This window comes from Seriola lalandi, unplaced genomic scaffold (genome assembly GCF_002814215.2).
Source record: "Seriola lalandi dorsalis isolate HSWRI2012SDOR001 ecotype SW California unplaced genomic scaffold, Sedor1 jcf7180002052132, whole genome shotgun sequence".
NCBI classification, from domain to species: Eukaryota; Metazoa; Chordata; class Actinopteri; order Carangiformes; family Carangidae; genus Seriola; species Seriola lalandi.
In genome coordinates, this window is record NW_019522685.1 from 244,904 (window position 1) to 260,225 (window position 15,322).

A 15,322-nucleotide genomic window follows, 5' to 3' on the forward strand; every position below is an offset into this window, starting at 1 on the left:
ATCAAATGTACATTTCTTACATGTACAAAAGCTAATGTTAATGTGAAAACGTGAAAGATAAAGACATTTATTTTACTCACACTTACACACTTACCACAACAGAGGGAGCTGTGTAACACAAATTGAGTGTGAGATCTTGACACAGTCTCTTCTCCTCAGACAGCAGTGACTCTCTGTCTTTTGTCTCTGGATCAGCCCCTGGGGGACACCAACAAAATAAAAAAAAAAATAAAAAAAATAGACCATCTCAGAATATTGATACTCACCCAGAGGAAGTCCTCGTCACTCTCCGCAGATGCAGCATCTCTGGTGGTACCTTTTTTTTTAGGCTAAAGGAGGAAATTGGCAGGTGCCCACACGGGCCCTTGCTGGGAGACCCCATGTGATCTCGGAGCTTGGAAACATTTTCACCTGCAACCCAATCCCAAACAGGGCTGCGCTCTGTGGGATTGGATGCGTCACCTTATCCCCCACTTTGTGTCCCATTACCCAGCAGTTGTAATGCTCACACCAGTGTAACGTGTCTAAGGTAGCAGGCGGGGCAAGCTGATCTGGCCTGAAATTTAAATTAACCTCAGCGACATTTATGTGTGCCGGGGAACAGAGGTGTTACATTACCAGTACCCTCACTCCCGGCATGCACACACACCTGTCGTACATACAGGTGAACAAAAGAATGTGCGCACTCACATACATTAGCTGAGACACACACACACACACACACACACACACACACACACACACACACACACACACACACACACACACGTCTGTTACTGGCTTTATGTTTATCGCCTCGAGTGGTGAGGCTTCCTTAACAGTGACTGATTTCAAAGCCACCGTGAGACTCTGTTATCAGGGAGCTGTTATGTGTATATGTGTGTGTGTGTATGTGTGTGTGTGTGTGTGTGTGTGTGGTAGGAAATGTCAGAGAGAGAAGCTTACCATCTATTTTTCAGTACTGTTGAACCTCCTGCTCGTCACAGGAGGCTGTACCAGGGCTTCCTTAAGATTAACTCTGTCAAGATCAATATCATTGTTTTCTGTAAAACAAACTCACTCCGTTAATAGAAACTATGGAGCAGGAAAACTTAAGCTAACTGCTCCAGCTACGTATTTACCGTATAGACTTGAGAGTAGTGTTCATTTTCTCATTTAACTCTCAGCACGAATGTGAATAAGCATATATATATATATATATATATATATATATATATATATATATATATATATATATATATATATATATATATCCCAAAATGCCGAATCTATTCCTTCAAAGACTAAGTGCTGCCTTTGGGAAAGAGGCAGTTTGAGGATGAGGTGGAAATGACTTTGGCTGACACTGTGAGTCCTCTGGACCCTCACTGAGCAGCCAAAGGGCATCTGGAGAGTGCTTTACCCGGGCGAGGGTAAGTCAGGCAACAGAGAGGAGGGCAGCTGATCCCCTGTGGCATTCTCCCTTAATTTCTCCTCAAGAAGTGGGTCATACAAGATGATGGGTCTTTCTGCTCAAGTGTTTTTCATGGCCATCATTAATCATTTATTGGTCTTGCTCTGCTCTAGAGGCATTTGTGTGTCTGACAGAGGGAAATCCTTGTTGACAAACCATTTGCCACATCTTTAACATCAAAATTTCATTATTGAAGGCTGCACTGGGTTATTCTTACCTTGGAGAACATCTTAGGCCGTAGTCTGGTGTGGATTGAATTACGTCTCCACTCAAATACATTTCCCTTTTTCTTTGTATCGATGATTTCCTCAGAAGAGACATAAATTCATCTTGATCTTTGCCATTGTCTGGTGAAATAGGAGATTCACATCTATGGCAGCTCTTTTAAATGGACCAACAGGTCATGGCCCCATAAATGTCATTTGGAAAACTCATGGGAGTGACTGCATCAGACAATATGTCTCCAAAAAGCACCTCAGGCGCTTATTAAAGACATGAGAGGGAATGAAAAGCGCAGAGGCAGAGGTTCTCTCTAGATAACAGAGTATGATCATGAAGGTTCCCTTAATTACTCTGCGTGAAGAGGTGACAGTAATGAATGTTTGCTGAAGGGCTTTTCCTACCAGAATATGAACAACTTGTCCCTGTTGTGATTAGAAGTCTCTCTCCCTCTCTCTTTTTTTATGTCGTGTCAATTGAACTGCAGTAAGCTCTAATTACCTTCTACTCAAATCAAATTTTTCGGACAATTAGATGATATTGCGTACTGGGTTACTGGCTTGTGACTAAAGAGTAGCATATCAATATTAGCATTATGCTAAGGAGTAATTCCAGAGCTGCAGTGTGTTGCCGGTGTCAGGAATTGAATGCAATACCAATATTGAATACAATACCTTTGCAACGTTTACCTCCATCAGGTAGATAACAGGACTCTTCAAATCCTCTATCACCCTTGGGTGACAATGAGTTTTGGACTGTTTCCTCTTCACAAAGCTACAGGTTACTATGTCCCTGCATTTGTCACTTTAACTTTTAATGGGATGACATGGACACATCAAACTGGCAAATTAAAAGTAAAGGGTAGTCTCTTTACGTGCAGTGTAGAGTACTGATGAGTTGCATAAATCATTCAGGGCTGCGACTGGTTATGAAGGTGAGCTATAGCCACAGGTTTCCTGTCAAATAGTCTTAACATACAGAGGCAGTTTGGAGGTCTGTTGTTCTCATCAGTATGGAGCTCTGGTACAGTAGCTACTATCAAACACCTCACAGAATAACTAATAAGTCCTTTGATGCATCAGCACAATGAGCTGAATATGCATTTGCCAAAAAGTGGAGTGATCCAAATTCTAAATACTGTAGATATGTTTTTTTTTTTCTTTTCTGTGATACAGTTAAGTGAGTTCAGTGAGAAAAAAAAACTCAAAACAACAATTTAAATGGAAAATGTAATTTTACTTGTTATATACTGGTGGATATTGTAAGGATTTGAATGGAAAACAATACACAAAGTTCCACGTTCTAGTGTTGCCTTTACCCACTGTTCATGTTGCTGTTCGATGTTGCCTCCTGGATTATCTGTAGGCTACGTGAAAGAGGTGCATCAAGGTGCATGCACCACTGGATAAATCCCATTTGTATCCCATATTTAGAGTTCACCAAAAACACACAGCTGCTTTTATTCCCTTACCGCGCAGACTAGACCATCAACTCAGCCGACAAATACTCCTAATGGACCGACGAAAGATGAATTATTCATCCGCACTAGGTTGCATCGGCCTGGTTTTCTAATGCCAGTATATGTCTGGTTGCCCACCTTGACTCTGTGACAACATCAGGGCAAAACTGTCTGAGACTGATGATGATTGTGTAGTGGCAGGTTGTAGCTGCATCCTGTTTGGTGTAGGTTACAACTTCAGGTCCTGTGTGTAGCTCCATCAGCCCTATACCACAGTACTAATGGTGGAAGACTCCTCCGACTTGCCCTGTCTGCTGGGCAACGACTTGAGATACTCCAGATGTCTGCGGGCGTCCTCTTGGTTAGCCCTGACATAGTAGACCAGGTAGGAGATGACCATGGTGAACCAGCCGAACATGACGACCAGCATGGCCACATCTGTAGTCCTCTTCATCACCACACATAGGTCTATGTCTGGTTCCAAAAGGAAGGCAAGTCCTTGAACTCCTATTTCCTCGGGATCTGAAGTCTGGCACACAATGCCCGTCAGTGACGCAGGCTCCAGGTCCACACGAGGCAAAGCCATCTGTAAGTTGCAGTCACAGTGCCATGGATTGTTTGTTAGATTGGCGCGAGCCCGCAGGCCCTCGAAGGCCTCAGCGTTAAAATTTACTAACTTATTAGAAGAAAGGTCCAGGAACTGTAGTGAGGGGCCCAGGCCTCGGAACGCCCCTGCTTCTAGCTGGCTTAATTCATTGTGTGATAGATCCAGTTCAACCAAGTGGGGCAAACCTGCAAAAGCATTCGTGGGGACTGTAGTGAAGAGATTGAAGTCCAGGTAGATGCGTTGTGTGTCATTGGGGATATCCTGGGGGATCTCTGTGAGCTGCAGATTGCTGCAGCGCACTGTCTTGCCGCCGCTCTCACTCTCAGAGCAGTAGCAGCTCTTGGAGCAACTGGTGGCAGCATGGTGGAAGCAGAAGGTCATTAGCACCAGGCTGTGCAGCAGCAAACACATGACCACTGAGTGGCGCAGTAGCCAGTCTGCAAGTAGGGACATTGTGGGACACGAGCATGCTCCAGGAAGGACCACCTGGGTGCATGGGGTGAAGTCCACGTCAACCTCCCCAGTAGCTGTTGAGCCTATGACATTAAAAAAGCAGAAAGTCACATTAGCAGTGCTGGGAAGACAACCCTTTGAAAAAAGAGAATCACAGATTGTACTGTGAAACACTTTTGCCATAGAGACCATGGGTAATTAACAATCTTCTTCAGAGGCCACACTGTTATTCAACATAGAAATGGGGGGGGGGGGTGCAGTAGCTTGTCTAATTGCAGCGAGGAGGCAGCGGGAATGCTGCATGCTCATTTCAGCATGTCGTGGCCAGAAACAACTGCACTACTGTTCTATTTCCAAGAAAGTCTGGGGATCAAACATTTCCTTCATACCAGCACAATAAACAAGCTAAGAAAATCCTTTGGTGTCACTGTGCCTCTTTTATAATTGACATCCCTGCAGTGCAGGGCTATTTCTGTGCACAGAGACTGGCATTAACATAGTGATGTGACACCGTAAGGAACAAACTGTTCCGAACAAATAATAAAACCAGCAATATATTTAATGGAGTTGTATATATCATGTTTCCATTGCTTTCTAAAACGGTAGCAGACATTCTGATGTGACCATTATTACTGAGTATCTGTCAAGCTCTGCAGTTGCTAGTCCATAAGGTCATTTACTCAAAAGTTTGAGTAACACAGAGGGAAAAGCTTGTCTGTGTGTCCTGTAAATTACACTTTATATTTTGTGTGTAAGCCTTTGAAAATGGCAGGTCTACCCACCCTAACACACTTCATTAATAGCTGATCAGTGCTACCTCCTATCCTGTTACTAATCCTCTTAAGGAAAAACTCCTTAAGTCAGTGTAGCATCAGTGTTGGCCACCCAATCCTTTTGTTTGGGGTAAATGCTAATGCTATAAACAGCGCCAAGGCCAACAAAACAGACAATGTGATGGCCTGTATTCTTTGAGACAAGAAGGAACCACATAGTTCAACCAGACTTCTTATTTTTTTTCAAAATGGCTGGAGACTGGCCAAGATCCGCTTACCAAGATTAAAAAATGAAATCGATCTCTAAGTACCTCTAAGTATCACATGACGTTGGGGGGTAGAGGACAGAGTGTAGTGGCAATAGTGGTGTGTATGTGTGTGTGAGGGGGACAGATGATTTGTCTACGAGACACAGCTAATAACACTCATTGTGTTATACCAGTTTAAGAGATGCCTGCCAGACAATCCCAATAATGAGCCATTGGGGGGGGCTTGGAGTCTGATGCACAAGAGCAAAGCACAGATGAAGCTTGTGCTATTAAGCTGCGACTGCTGTAGTTTGCCTCCCTCAGACATGAGATGTTTATACATTCATCTTCAAGGCCAGACTTCCAAAGGATTTCCCTCTGAGCGCAGTGTCAACAGGGTGTATGAGAAAGTGAAATAGCATGACAGATGCAGTTTAACACCCAAGGAAATAAAAGGTCTTGCTTCAAGTAAATGGGTGACATTCTGCTCCTGCAAAGGCTGTACTTTTCCTGTCACATGGCGTGCCAGCCTAGTATTTTAGCGAGAGATAATGGTGGGGGAAGAAGTAGAAGGTTGGTGACAGAGGAGGAGAAAGCATGTGGGCACGAAGGGAAATTGGACACACAAGCACAGGGTTGTGAGCGAAAGAATGATATCAAGAGGATTTACGGAGACGAGGGGTAACATTACAATTACAACACAGAGAACAGTGTGTGACACTAATGAGATATCGAGGAAAGGGGCAAATGTTAGTAAGGCACAGGGACGGCTCATGGAGACAGCTGGCCGTGAAAGAATAAAAGGGAGAGGACGGAAACAAGTGTTGCCTGCAGATGAGTTACACACATAGAGAGGGGAGGTGTGAACCTAATGAGAAGCAGGGTGGGGCACCAGAGTAATTCAGATTCAGATTTCAAAACATAAAAAATATTCATATTTTAAACACTCCATACCCTTTAAAACAAGCATAACTCCTCTCAGAGCCATATAGTGTGAACGCAATAAATCCACGGCCTCTAAATCAGGTGAGGTCTTCCTTAGTGTTCCTAAAGTCACTCCTGTGATAAATAACTCTCCTGCTTTTAATATACACAATAAATACAGTGCTCGTGCAGCCAAACATCAGTCTCACTTCATAAATTCGCCGCTGTCACTGCTATGCTGACAGGTCTCTGGCACCAGTTGTATGAGGAGCGGTAATTTGGACTCGAACCCAAACACCAGCGGCATTAAAATGCAGCACAAATTTATTATGTTAATATGTTTTTGTGCTATAATGTTTTTCATGTGGGAATCTGACCTTTGCATGGCATCACCACAGCTCAAAGCAATGCATGAATGGTAAATAATCTGCTGGTTTCTAATTATCACTGGCAGGTATGGATGAAATGGGAGGGAAAATAAAACATCCTTGTCATCTTGAACTTGAAACTCAGACTTTTAATGCTACTATAATCATGTTTCAGTGCTTTTAGCTCCCCGATCCCTTACTCAGTGTCAGTCTCAATTCCTAGAGATGCTCTTTTTGTTCCTTAGAGCAAAACACTGCCATTACACTTGCACTAAATTGGTTCAGATCCAATTAGTTTCAAACTTGAAATTAAATTAATCACAACACAAGCTCAGCACATTTAAGAGGCAAAACTGAAGCTTAACAGTGGGTTAAGTATCAGGTTCTGCTGCAATTTAAATTCTACTCATAAGCAACAAGCATCTGATGTGAAATGAACTCAAAAGAGAGGAGATAAGGACGACTCCTGTGGGAGCTGACACCCTTGTTAAGTTTGTCTCTCATCCTGTTTTAGTCAGCGCCATGCTGTACTTGTTTTCAGCACCAATCACGTTTAAAAAAAAAAACCCTCATTAATACTGGAAAAACAGCAAACAGTCGCTCTATTATGAATTAAAAAAATTAGCAGATGCGTGTAATATGACAAGGAAAACATACGCGTTTTGGTCAGTAACACACACACACTCACGTCTTTGCCGCTTTTCCTCTCCTTTTCATGGTGTGTTTCTCAGCAACTGCTCACATTTAACGCTCCAGCAGATCAGAGCGCTCCACGCACACTGATTCGGTCAATATTTTGGTTCGCTTCCATCTGGTCTTCTTGCAGCTCGTTCAACTTGCGCCGAGAGACTCTCCGGCAACCGCGACGCGCCACTGGAAAATGCTCCTACACTTCAGGGCTCGCTCAGTGCTGCCTTTTTTTAGTTTCCACGCAACCAGAAAACCAGGCAACACTGGTGGAGCCAGTGCGAACTGGCAAGGACGCTGCGCGAGAGCATGACTGTCACTGATGGCGGCATCTCACTTACTCTGATCCTGGATCTGACAAAAAAAAAAAAAAAGCCTAATGTTAATGCAAAGTTTTAAATGGCAGACATATGGCGCGCAATAAATTTACGCACAGAGGGAAAGCGTTAATATATTCGGTCGCTGTTGGAAGGATCTGAGTGTTGGAAAATTCATTCATGCACATATGTAATATTATGACTGATAACATTCATTCATATGCATTTGTTGATTGCTGGGAGTGAAGTGGATTGATGTGCATGCAGCAGGTGCCAGGAAAGTCAGGAGTACCCCTCCCTCACATAGCTACACACACACACACACACACACACTCTCTCTCTCTCTCTCTCTCTCTCTCTCTCTCTCTCTCTCTCTCTCTCTCACACACACATACACACACAAAGACACACAGAAGTGATCTCATACACAGTGCAATGCTCATACACGGAACAGTTGCGTTGGAGCTGCCTCCATTAATCATACTTGATCTGGAGCTTGTTGTTTCAGAGATGCAGCCTGGCTGCCAGGGCGGTGGATCGTTGGCCGTCTCCAGGTTCTTTTCCTGCCTGCTGCCAGCCGATAAGGCAGCCCAGTCAAATCCACTATGAAAACAGACGTGCATGGGCACTGGCCTGGGAGAGTCTGCCAAGCAGCAAGTCATAAGGTATTAATGGAATTAAAATCAATAAAGTGGGATACTCCACCCAAACTCCTTCCCTAGAGCGGCAGAATGGCAACTTGTTTATGATTAACTGCAGCTATGGGTTTCTTTCTTTCTTTCTTTCTTTCTTTCTTTCTTTCTTTCTTTCTTTCTTTCTTTCTTTCATGACTGTCTCTGTGACAAGTAAGAGTGAAAAATTACCTCTAACATCATTTTTTATGTCCCAAGATCCTCCGAGGCCAAAAGATTCTAGTTGCTGCCAAATACTTTGTTGTAATTTGATTAACAAATGAATAAAAACTGAGGTTGAGGTTGCTCTTGCAGTTTTAACTAATCTTAAGGCCCTTTCTTATAGACAGGCCGGTATATTTCAGTTGATATTCTTTAACAAATCGACTGTGTGTATGCTCAGTGCAGAGAGTTTAACATATCATCCTCACATCCTTTATTTTTGGACAGTTTATCCATCGCTCGGCCAAAGTTTCTACTTGCCACCATTATTTTATGGAGATTTTTGTTGGACCTTTCAGTTGAGCTATCCATGTCCTGTCTCTTGTCCACCTGTAAACTAACACTAATGAGCAGGAGTAGTAACAGTGAAAAAGGCAGTCATATCTCGGTTATTGGGCTACAAGGTTTTATGTTCATCCTCCAAACAATTGCATTCCTAATTAAGTTTAGGTTTCACTATTTACAGGTCTGCAGAGGCTCGTATTTCTTCGCTTCATTGGACTCTGTTGTAAAGCTGTTTTCTGCAGAGAACCGATGGCTGCTACAGTGAAGAGGTCGAAACACAGCGTCACCTGTATATTCACTGACACAAGCACAGTAAGATGCAGCTCGTGACAACAGAATCTTTCAGTGTTTTCATGCTGGTTTTCGTCTTGGTATCACTTGCTGGCATTGATGAATTGATAGATGAAACCAACACAAAACAATGGTGTATATCTGTCCCAGTGAGAAACACACACAGCATGGTGTTCGCTGCTGCTGCTCTATATTCACTGCTTTTATGGCCCTGAGGTTGTGAGGCTGCTCTTGTCAGCTAGAAGAAGATCAGATAGGTGGAAGAGCATATGACAGTGAAACAGCAGAAAATGGGATTACTTTCCTCATCGACAGAGCAGAGTGCACTGGCAGTCAGTCCTCTTAGGCTTTATCAGATTACTTCAAATGCTCCACTGTGGTTGGCAGCTGTACGGGGGCGCTGTATGCATTATCAACCGAGCATTAGTCCTGATAGACTACACTTTCAAGTGGATCAAAGTTTTCATTTTTTCCCTCCTTACTTGATTTCTCTCCAGTCTGTCAAGTATCACAAAGCAGACTCAGGCATCCACTATGTTATACACATGCAGGTGGTGTACAGTACCTGCAAGCTAACATTAATTCATGAGGCCAAAAGTGCTGAGTAGGAATTTTGCTGAGGAAATACTCATAGCAAAGTTTTCCACAATGTTGCCTCAACAGGGTGGGAATGTTTTTCTGTGTGCTCCAAGTTGCAGTGGAACAAAAGGACTCATATTAATGAGATCTCTCCCTTTCATTCGCATTTTCTACCCTACCTTGCCTTTGCCTGCTCACACACACATACACACACACACACCCACACCCACACATGCATACATATATACTTAAGTGCACACAAACACACACTCTCTGTCTCTGGCTCACAGCTTACTCCTCGTCCCTGAGCAAGATCAAAGTCCTGCCTTGTCTTTGTGAATACAACATTACCCTGCTTTATTTATTTATTTCCCTGCCTGTCTTGAACCTTTTAATCAAAAGCTGTGAGAAAGGTGTATTAAAAGGATTTTCCTGCTACCGCTAGTAACAGGGGGGTTCACCTACTTCATCTTCCTTGTGAAGAGCCTTGTCTTTGAAGTCTGATATCACTGACATTAAGGAAACAATGGACTAGCAATATGAAAGTGTTGTAGATATTCATTGATCTTAGTTGAATTCCCCACTGGCAGAGCTATGGCTGACTGAGTGTTGTCAAAGCTTCTAACCACCAGCCTCTGAGTCTTGTGGAAGCAGATTATGAATGGCTTTATGCCCCACTGGCTTCTTCCAAATGGCTGATGTTGTTTGTAAGTCATAATTCTCAGAAGGTGTTTCCAAAAAAAAAAAAAAAGTGGGACCAAAGGAATCTAAAGGGTCGCAGGATTATTAATAAGGTACGAAAAACAAAAATCTGCAACAAAAATTCAGTTTTTTAACATATTTCTTTTTCTAATCTTTGCTTTTTTTTATTTTATAATACTGAATATTTCTTACCTCAAGACTCTAATAAGAATAATGCTGCATTCACATGCTCCTCACATTTATTGCTGTTTCCAGTGATGTTACTTATTAGCAGGGTTACTGCTTTTTTACTAACTTTTCTAACTAATCTGGGTCACTCTACACAGGCAACAATTAATGGTTACAACCTAATTCCATGTTACAAATTAAATCTTAGCAAAAATTGATATGCAATACATAATTTGCACAATTTTTCATAATTTTTTGTCAGGGCTGCCCACAGTAATGAGGAACCTAGATTTCTGAACCCGAGTGAAACATACACAGGGACAATTTCTGCGTAGCCTACACTGACTTCTATCTCAGTCAGTACCATTGAGGTCGTGGTATATTTCACTCTATCAGCTAATGAAGCTGGTGAATCAAGTCTGTTTGTTTTTTTTTTTGTTTGTGTGTTTGTTTGTTTTTTGTAGAATCCATATTATATGCAATCTTGCTTAAAAAGGTGAATATACAGTGTTCCACATGCTGCACATTTATAACAATTATTTCTATGAAACACCTCATGGTAACATTTCTTGAGTGTGAACAATCAACAAAGTGGCGTCACTGATTGTGAAGTACAGCATCCTAAATGTTAAGTTGTTGTAGTCGCCTGCAGTTCCTGCCAACACAGGATAGAGGTGGTTGAAACTCTTTTCCAGTGCCCTTTTAAAGTAATTAATAATTCTTTGTCCTTCATTGTGTCTCTCAGACATATTCACAATGACAGTCAGGGAGGGGTGTTTACCTTAAAGGTCATGTTATGGGTGTATGCGTAAATGTGATGGTGAAAATATGACCCGAAAATAAAAATGAGTGGATTCAAACTGTGTTTCAATGCTGCAAATCTTAGAGTACTGTAGATGTTTACTTCCCTAAACACTGTTGGGATGTCTGCAAAGGTTACCGTATGAAAGGTATAAATATTTATGAGTCACTTCTTGAAGAATATTGCCATGCTTTTTATTTGTCAACTAGGTTATTCTTATTCTCTTTTATGTTTTTCTCTGAGAGCATCCACACACAGTCAGCATAGCTTGAGCTGTTGAGATTTGTTTTTCTACCTTTAACATTTTGCTAGTCGTCATTTCTTCTGTCACACACCTGGTGCCTGAGCTAAATGCTGGCAGAGGACATGGAGCTGTAATTTCATTTTCAGAAGTTTCTCTTTTTCATTTCATTATTTCATTCTAGATGAGTGTTCATATCAGTGTGCACATTACGCTCTACATGCTCTACTTCCTGTCAGGACTAGTCATTGCCAGGAAATAATTACTAAGAAACATTGAAGTGAACTCAAGCGAATTCAATTAAGCAAACTCATTTTAAGAGCAAACTCCAGGGGGGAACTCACATCTCCAAGTCTAACACTGACTTTTCTCAAAGGACAATTTTTAACATGTTGGTGCTGAAGGCTAAAGTTGAAATATTTCACTACTGAAATGGGGGCAGAGGTGGCAAAGGTACCAGTTTCATGTCTGTATGGTGTATATGAAGCTACAGCCAGTTAGCGTAGCTTAGCATAAAGACTGTATACTGGTGGAAACGGGCAGCCTGGCTTTGTCAAAAGGTGAAGCAATCTGCCTGCCAGCATCTGTAAAACTTTATATTGAATCTGCTTTGTTTAAAGTGCATGTATGTCAAAAGCAGCGATGAAATTTCCAATAGCTGTTTTTGCATTTCCACTTTACAAATGTTTTTTTTTGTCACATAGCTCTAATGGTGAGCTGAGATATACATCTTTGGTGTTCTTTAGTGGGTGGAAAGCCAAAATGAAGAAAAAAGATGCATGTTGACAATCATCCTCATCACTGTAGACTGTCAACTGATATATCTTTTACACACAACCTGAGCTCTCTCTGAGAACAAGCTCTGACATACCTGTCGGGTGCTCAGTTGGAAGCAGCAGCTGTTAACCTGTCACCTTAATTTCTGTAAAGCGGCTCTATCCTTGTATGACACAGGGCATCATGCTGCACCAAACAGCCCCTTCAGACAGCTATCAACAGATCTATGGCACATCAAGTTTCTTTCTCCCCCACTTCCCCAACAGTCAAGCTGCATCAGGCCTCAGCAAACACCATGTCATCAATAAATAAACAGGAAAGCCGGTGGCACTGAGAGCGCTGGTGTCCATCTACTTTGCTAACGTTTCTCAACAACTTCAGATGGGTGACTATTTTTGGATGTTAAGTACTTAGTATTCCATTTCAAACTGCCCATTAGTACGAGATAAGAGGAAGTCACTGTGTGAGCCTGTGTTTGAGTGTGCTACATGGTTGGAATAGTAATGGTACAGTTTCAAACAAAGGAGTATTGTGTTAAATTACCTGAAAATCATACATTCCTGAGCTCTGTTACTTCGGGAAAAAGTTATCACAAGTTAGAGGAAAGTACAGTAAAAGTATAGCTTTTTGTATCTAAATTGTCTCATTGTCAGGCGCAGAATAATGAAAAACTTGTATTTTGAAGATAGCATTTCCAGTCCCTTGTGTGTATGAAAAAAGGATGAGAGCAGACACATTCTTTTGTATTTCTTAATGGACATAAATCTTTCTTTCCAGCTTCAAAATCAAACTGCAGGTGTGTTTTTTTTGTTTTTTTTTCATTCACCTTCATTGTGCAATTGTGGGTGTATTTGTGTACATACACTTCACTACATCCAGGATTACAGCTCAAGCTCTTCAGCCCTATTATTATCATGCCAAGGTCAGATGAGTGGGCAACACAGCAGAGGAAGACAGATAAGAATGACAGAATGGTTAGATAAATCAGGTTACTGCATTTCCACTGACTGATAGCCACCGGAGCAGAAATGTAAAGGCCCATGTTTGCTCAGTATTGAATGAAAATCCTCTGTCGTTTGAGTGTAGTGTTTTATTAAATCCTGCGCTTCTGAATCACAGCTGTAAGATACAAAGCTCTGCATGATGATACATGGCTGCAAAAACACATCAGCCAAGGGCTATCATAAGCTACAACGACACACTTCTGGGGAGATAAACCCATTAACCACTAAATAGCTTTTTAGGCTATCATGTAAAGTGTGTATGCATGTGTGACAGAGAGATTGGAGGAAATGAGGAAGGGGGTGGGGGTTGGGGGGTGGGGGTATTGATAAATGAAGCAAAATTGACATGGAGCACTTTGGGGGAAAAGGGAACACTGCACTTCAAGAAAACGTTACCTGACTCCTTCTTGTAAGGCAATTTTTGTACATTTGTTAAACATCATACAGTGATGGTTTGTACACCAAATGACCAACAGGTACCTAAAGACAATGGTATAATCATAAGGAAATACTGACAACATCTGTGTGCTTCTTTCTCTTCGTCTGCACCATTTGGAGGAAAAGGTCTGTTCTCCCTTTTCCTCTCTGTGAGGAGGAAAAGAGACAACGTTGACACAACAGCCAGGACTTAATCTCCTGCCAGCTTCATTAGGACTGAACCAACTGAGCCCTGGATCCCAGCAGTGCAGAGCTTGTTGTGGCCCATCCAGGCAACTCAGTCCTTAAGTCAGTTTGCTTATCAGAGCTTAAAATGTACCTTTACTTCTGATTTGAATGAGATAAATATGTATCTTTGACTGTATCAGTGAGTTCTTGTAAGTTTCTTTTGAATCAAAAAACATGCATTTTGAGCCTATTTTGTCCTTATTATTGCACATCTCTGAAAAAAATCTCCAGTGTATTTTCCTCTGTGTGTGACAAAGCAGCTTCCACTTTGTGCTGTATGTGGGCTGATACAAATACCCTGTGTGTTCTCTTGATGAACACTTGATTTGTCGGAAATGTCTTACATTATTTGCTGACAGGTGTAGCTTCAAGAAAACATGCACAGATATTGAATATTGCAGCTTCTCTTAGTGCTTTGAATCCTGAATGGATTATGCAGCCAAGAATATCACAGTTTCTCTGATCACTGTAAATCCTGCAGGATTATGCGGCTAGCATATTAGGCTTCAAAAATATGGGAAAGCTTTAAAAAATGCTATACAATAAGCTTGTATGATATGGCATCAAGAAAGACAGATCCATGAGTTGGTAACCAATTGCATTCGACATCTACAATTTTATTATGGAGCAGAATGAAATCATGGTCATGCACCAAACTCGTATTGTGTCAGACATCAGTACTCTCCTCAAGCTATGCTGTATGTTATAAAAAAAAGTGAAGATCACTTTGAGAACTATTGAGATCTCTCTCTCTCTCTCTACGGTACATTTCATGACACCAAAAAAAGACTGTATTTATGCTAGAATTTAAAAAATATTTTTAAATGGTCCATTCAGCTTAATGTCTTTTTGATTATTATATGAGGCACAATCTAGTCAATGATTTGATGAGGCCTAACCTGAATTAGTTTCTCACAGAAAAGCGTGAGAAGCTTTTTAATGAAAAAATATGTTTAATAACACCCAGCCAGTTAAAAACTGGTTAAAACTTGAAAGAAAGAAAAGTCTGTTTTGTGACTGATTTTACTTTGCTATGGGGCTTCAAATGTAGGCGACATACACTGCAGCAAGTTGAACAGTCCCAATGAGATTATAGTGCAGACTTACAGGTTTAATGCAGTTCAAATCTATATCCACTGGTTGGAAATTGTGGCCTTTTTTTATACATAAATACAAATACTAATACAAATATGCATGTAAATATAATAGGTGCTGTTAAGGAAAAAGTTTATCTTGATTATTTTTGAGATATTTCTTATAGGTAGACCAATATGATTTCAGCTCACTTTTGTGAGTGTATTTATTGTATTTTATCATAAGAATGTATGAAACGTGACAAGCTCATCATGAGCTGGACCTCTGTGAACCTGCAAATAATAATCAGTCACTCAATTAAAGCATGACAA

At 41.3% G+C, this 15,322-nt stretch overlaps 1 protein-coding gene across 1 annotated transcript; it reads right to left on the bottom strand.

The window, feature by feature from the left end:
* Positions 1-2,887: 2,887 nt before the first annotated feature.
* Positions 2,888-7,677, bottom strand: lrrc3ca (leucine rich repeat containing 3Ca). The gene is made up of 2 exons (XM_023400123.2): positions 7,193-7,677; positions 2,888-4,274 (listed from the first exon to the last, which is right to left on the bottom strand). The coding sequence occupies exon 2, from the start codon at positions 4,189-4,191 to the stop codon at positions 3,397-3,399; it is 795 nt and encodes a 264-aa protein (XP_023255891.1). The 5' UTR covers positions 4,192-4,274; positions 7,193-7,677; the 3' UTR covers positions 2,888-3,396.
* Between the last annotated feature and the right edge of the window lie 7,645 nt (positions 7,678-15,322).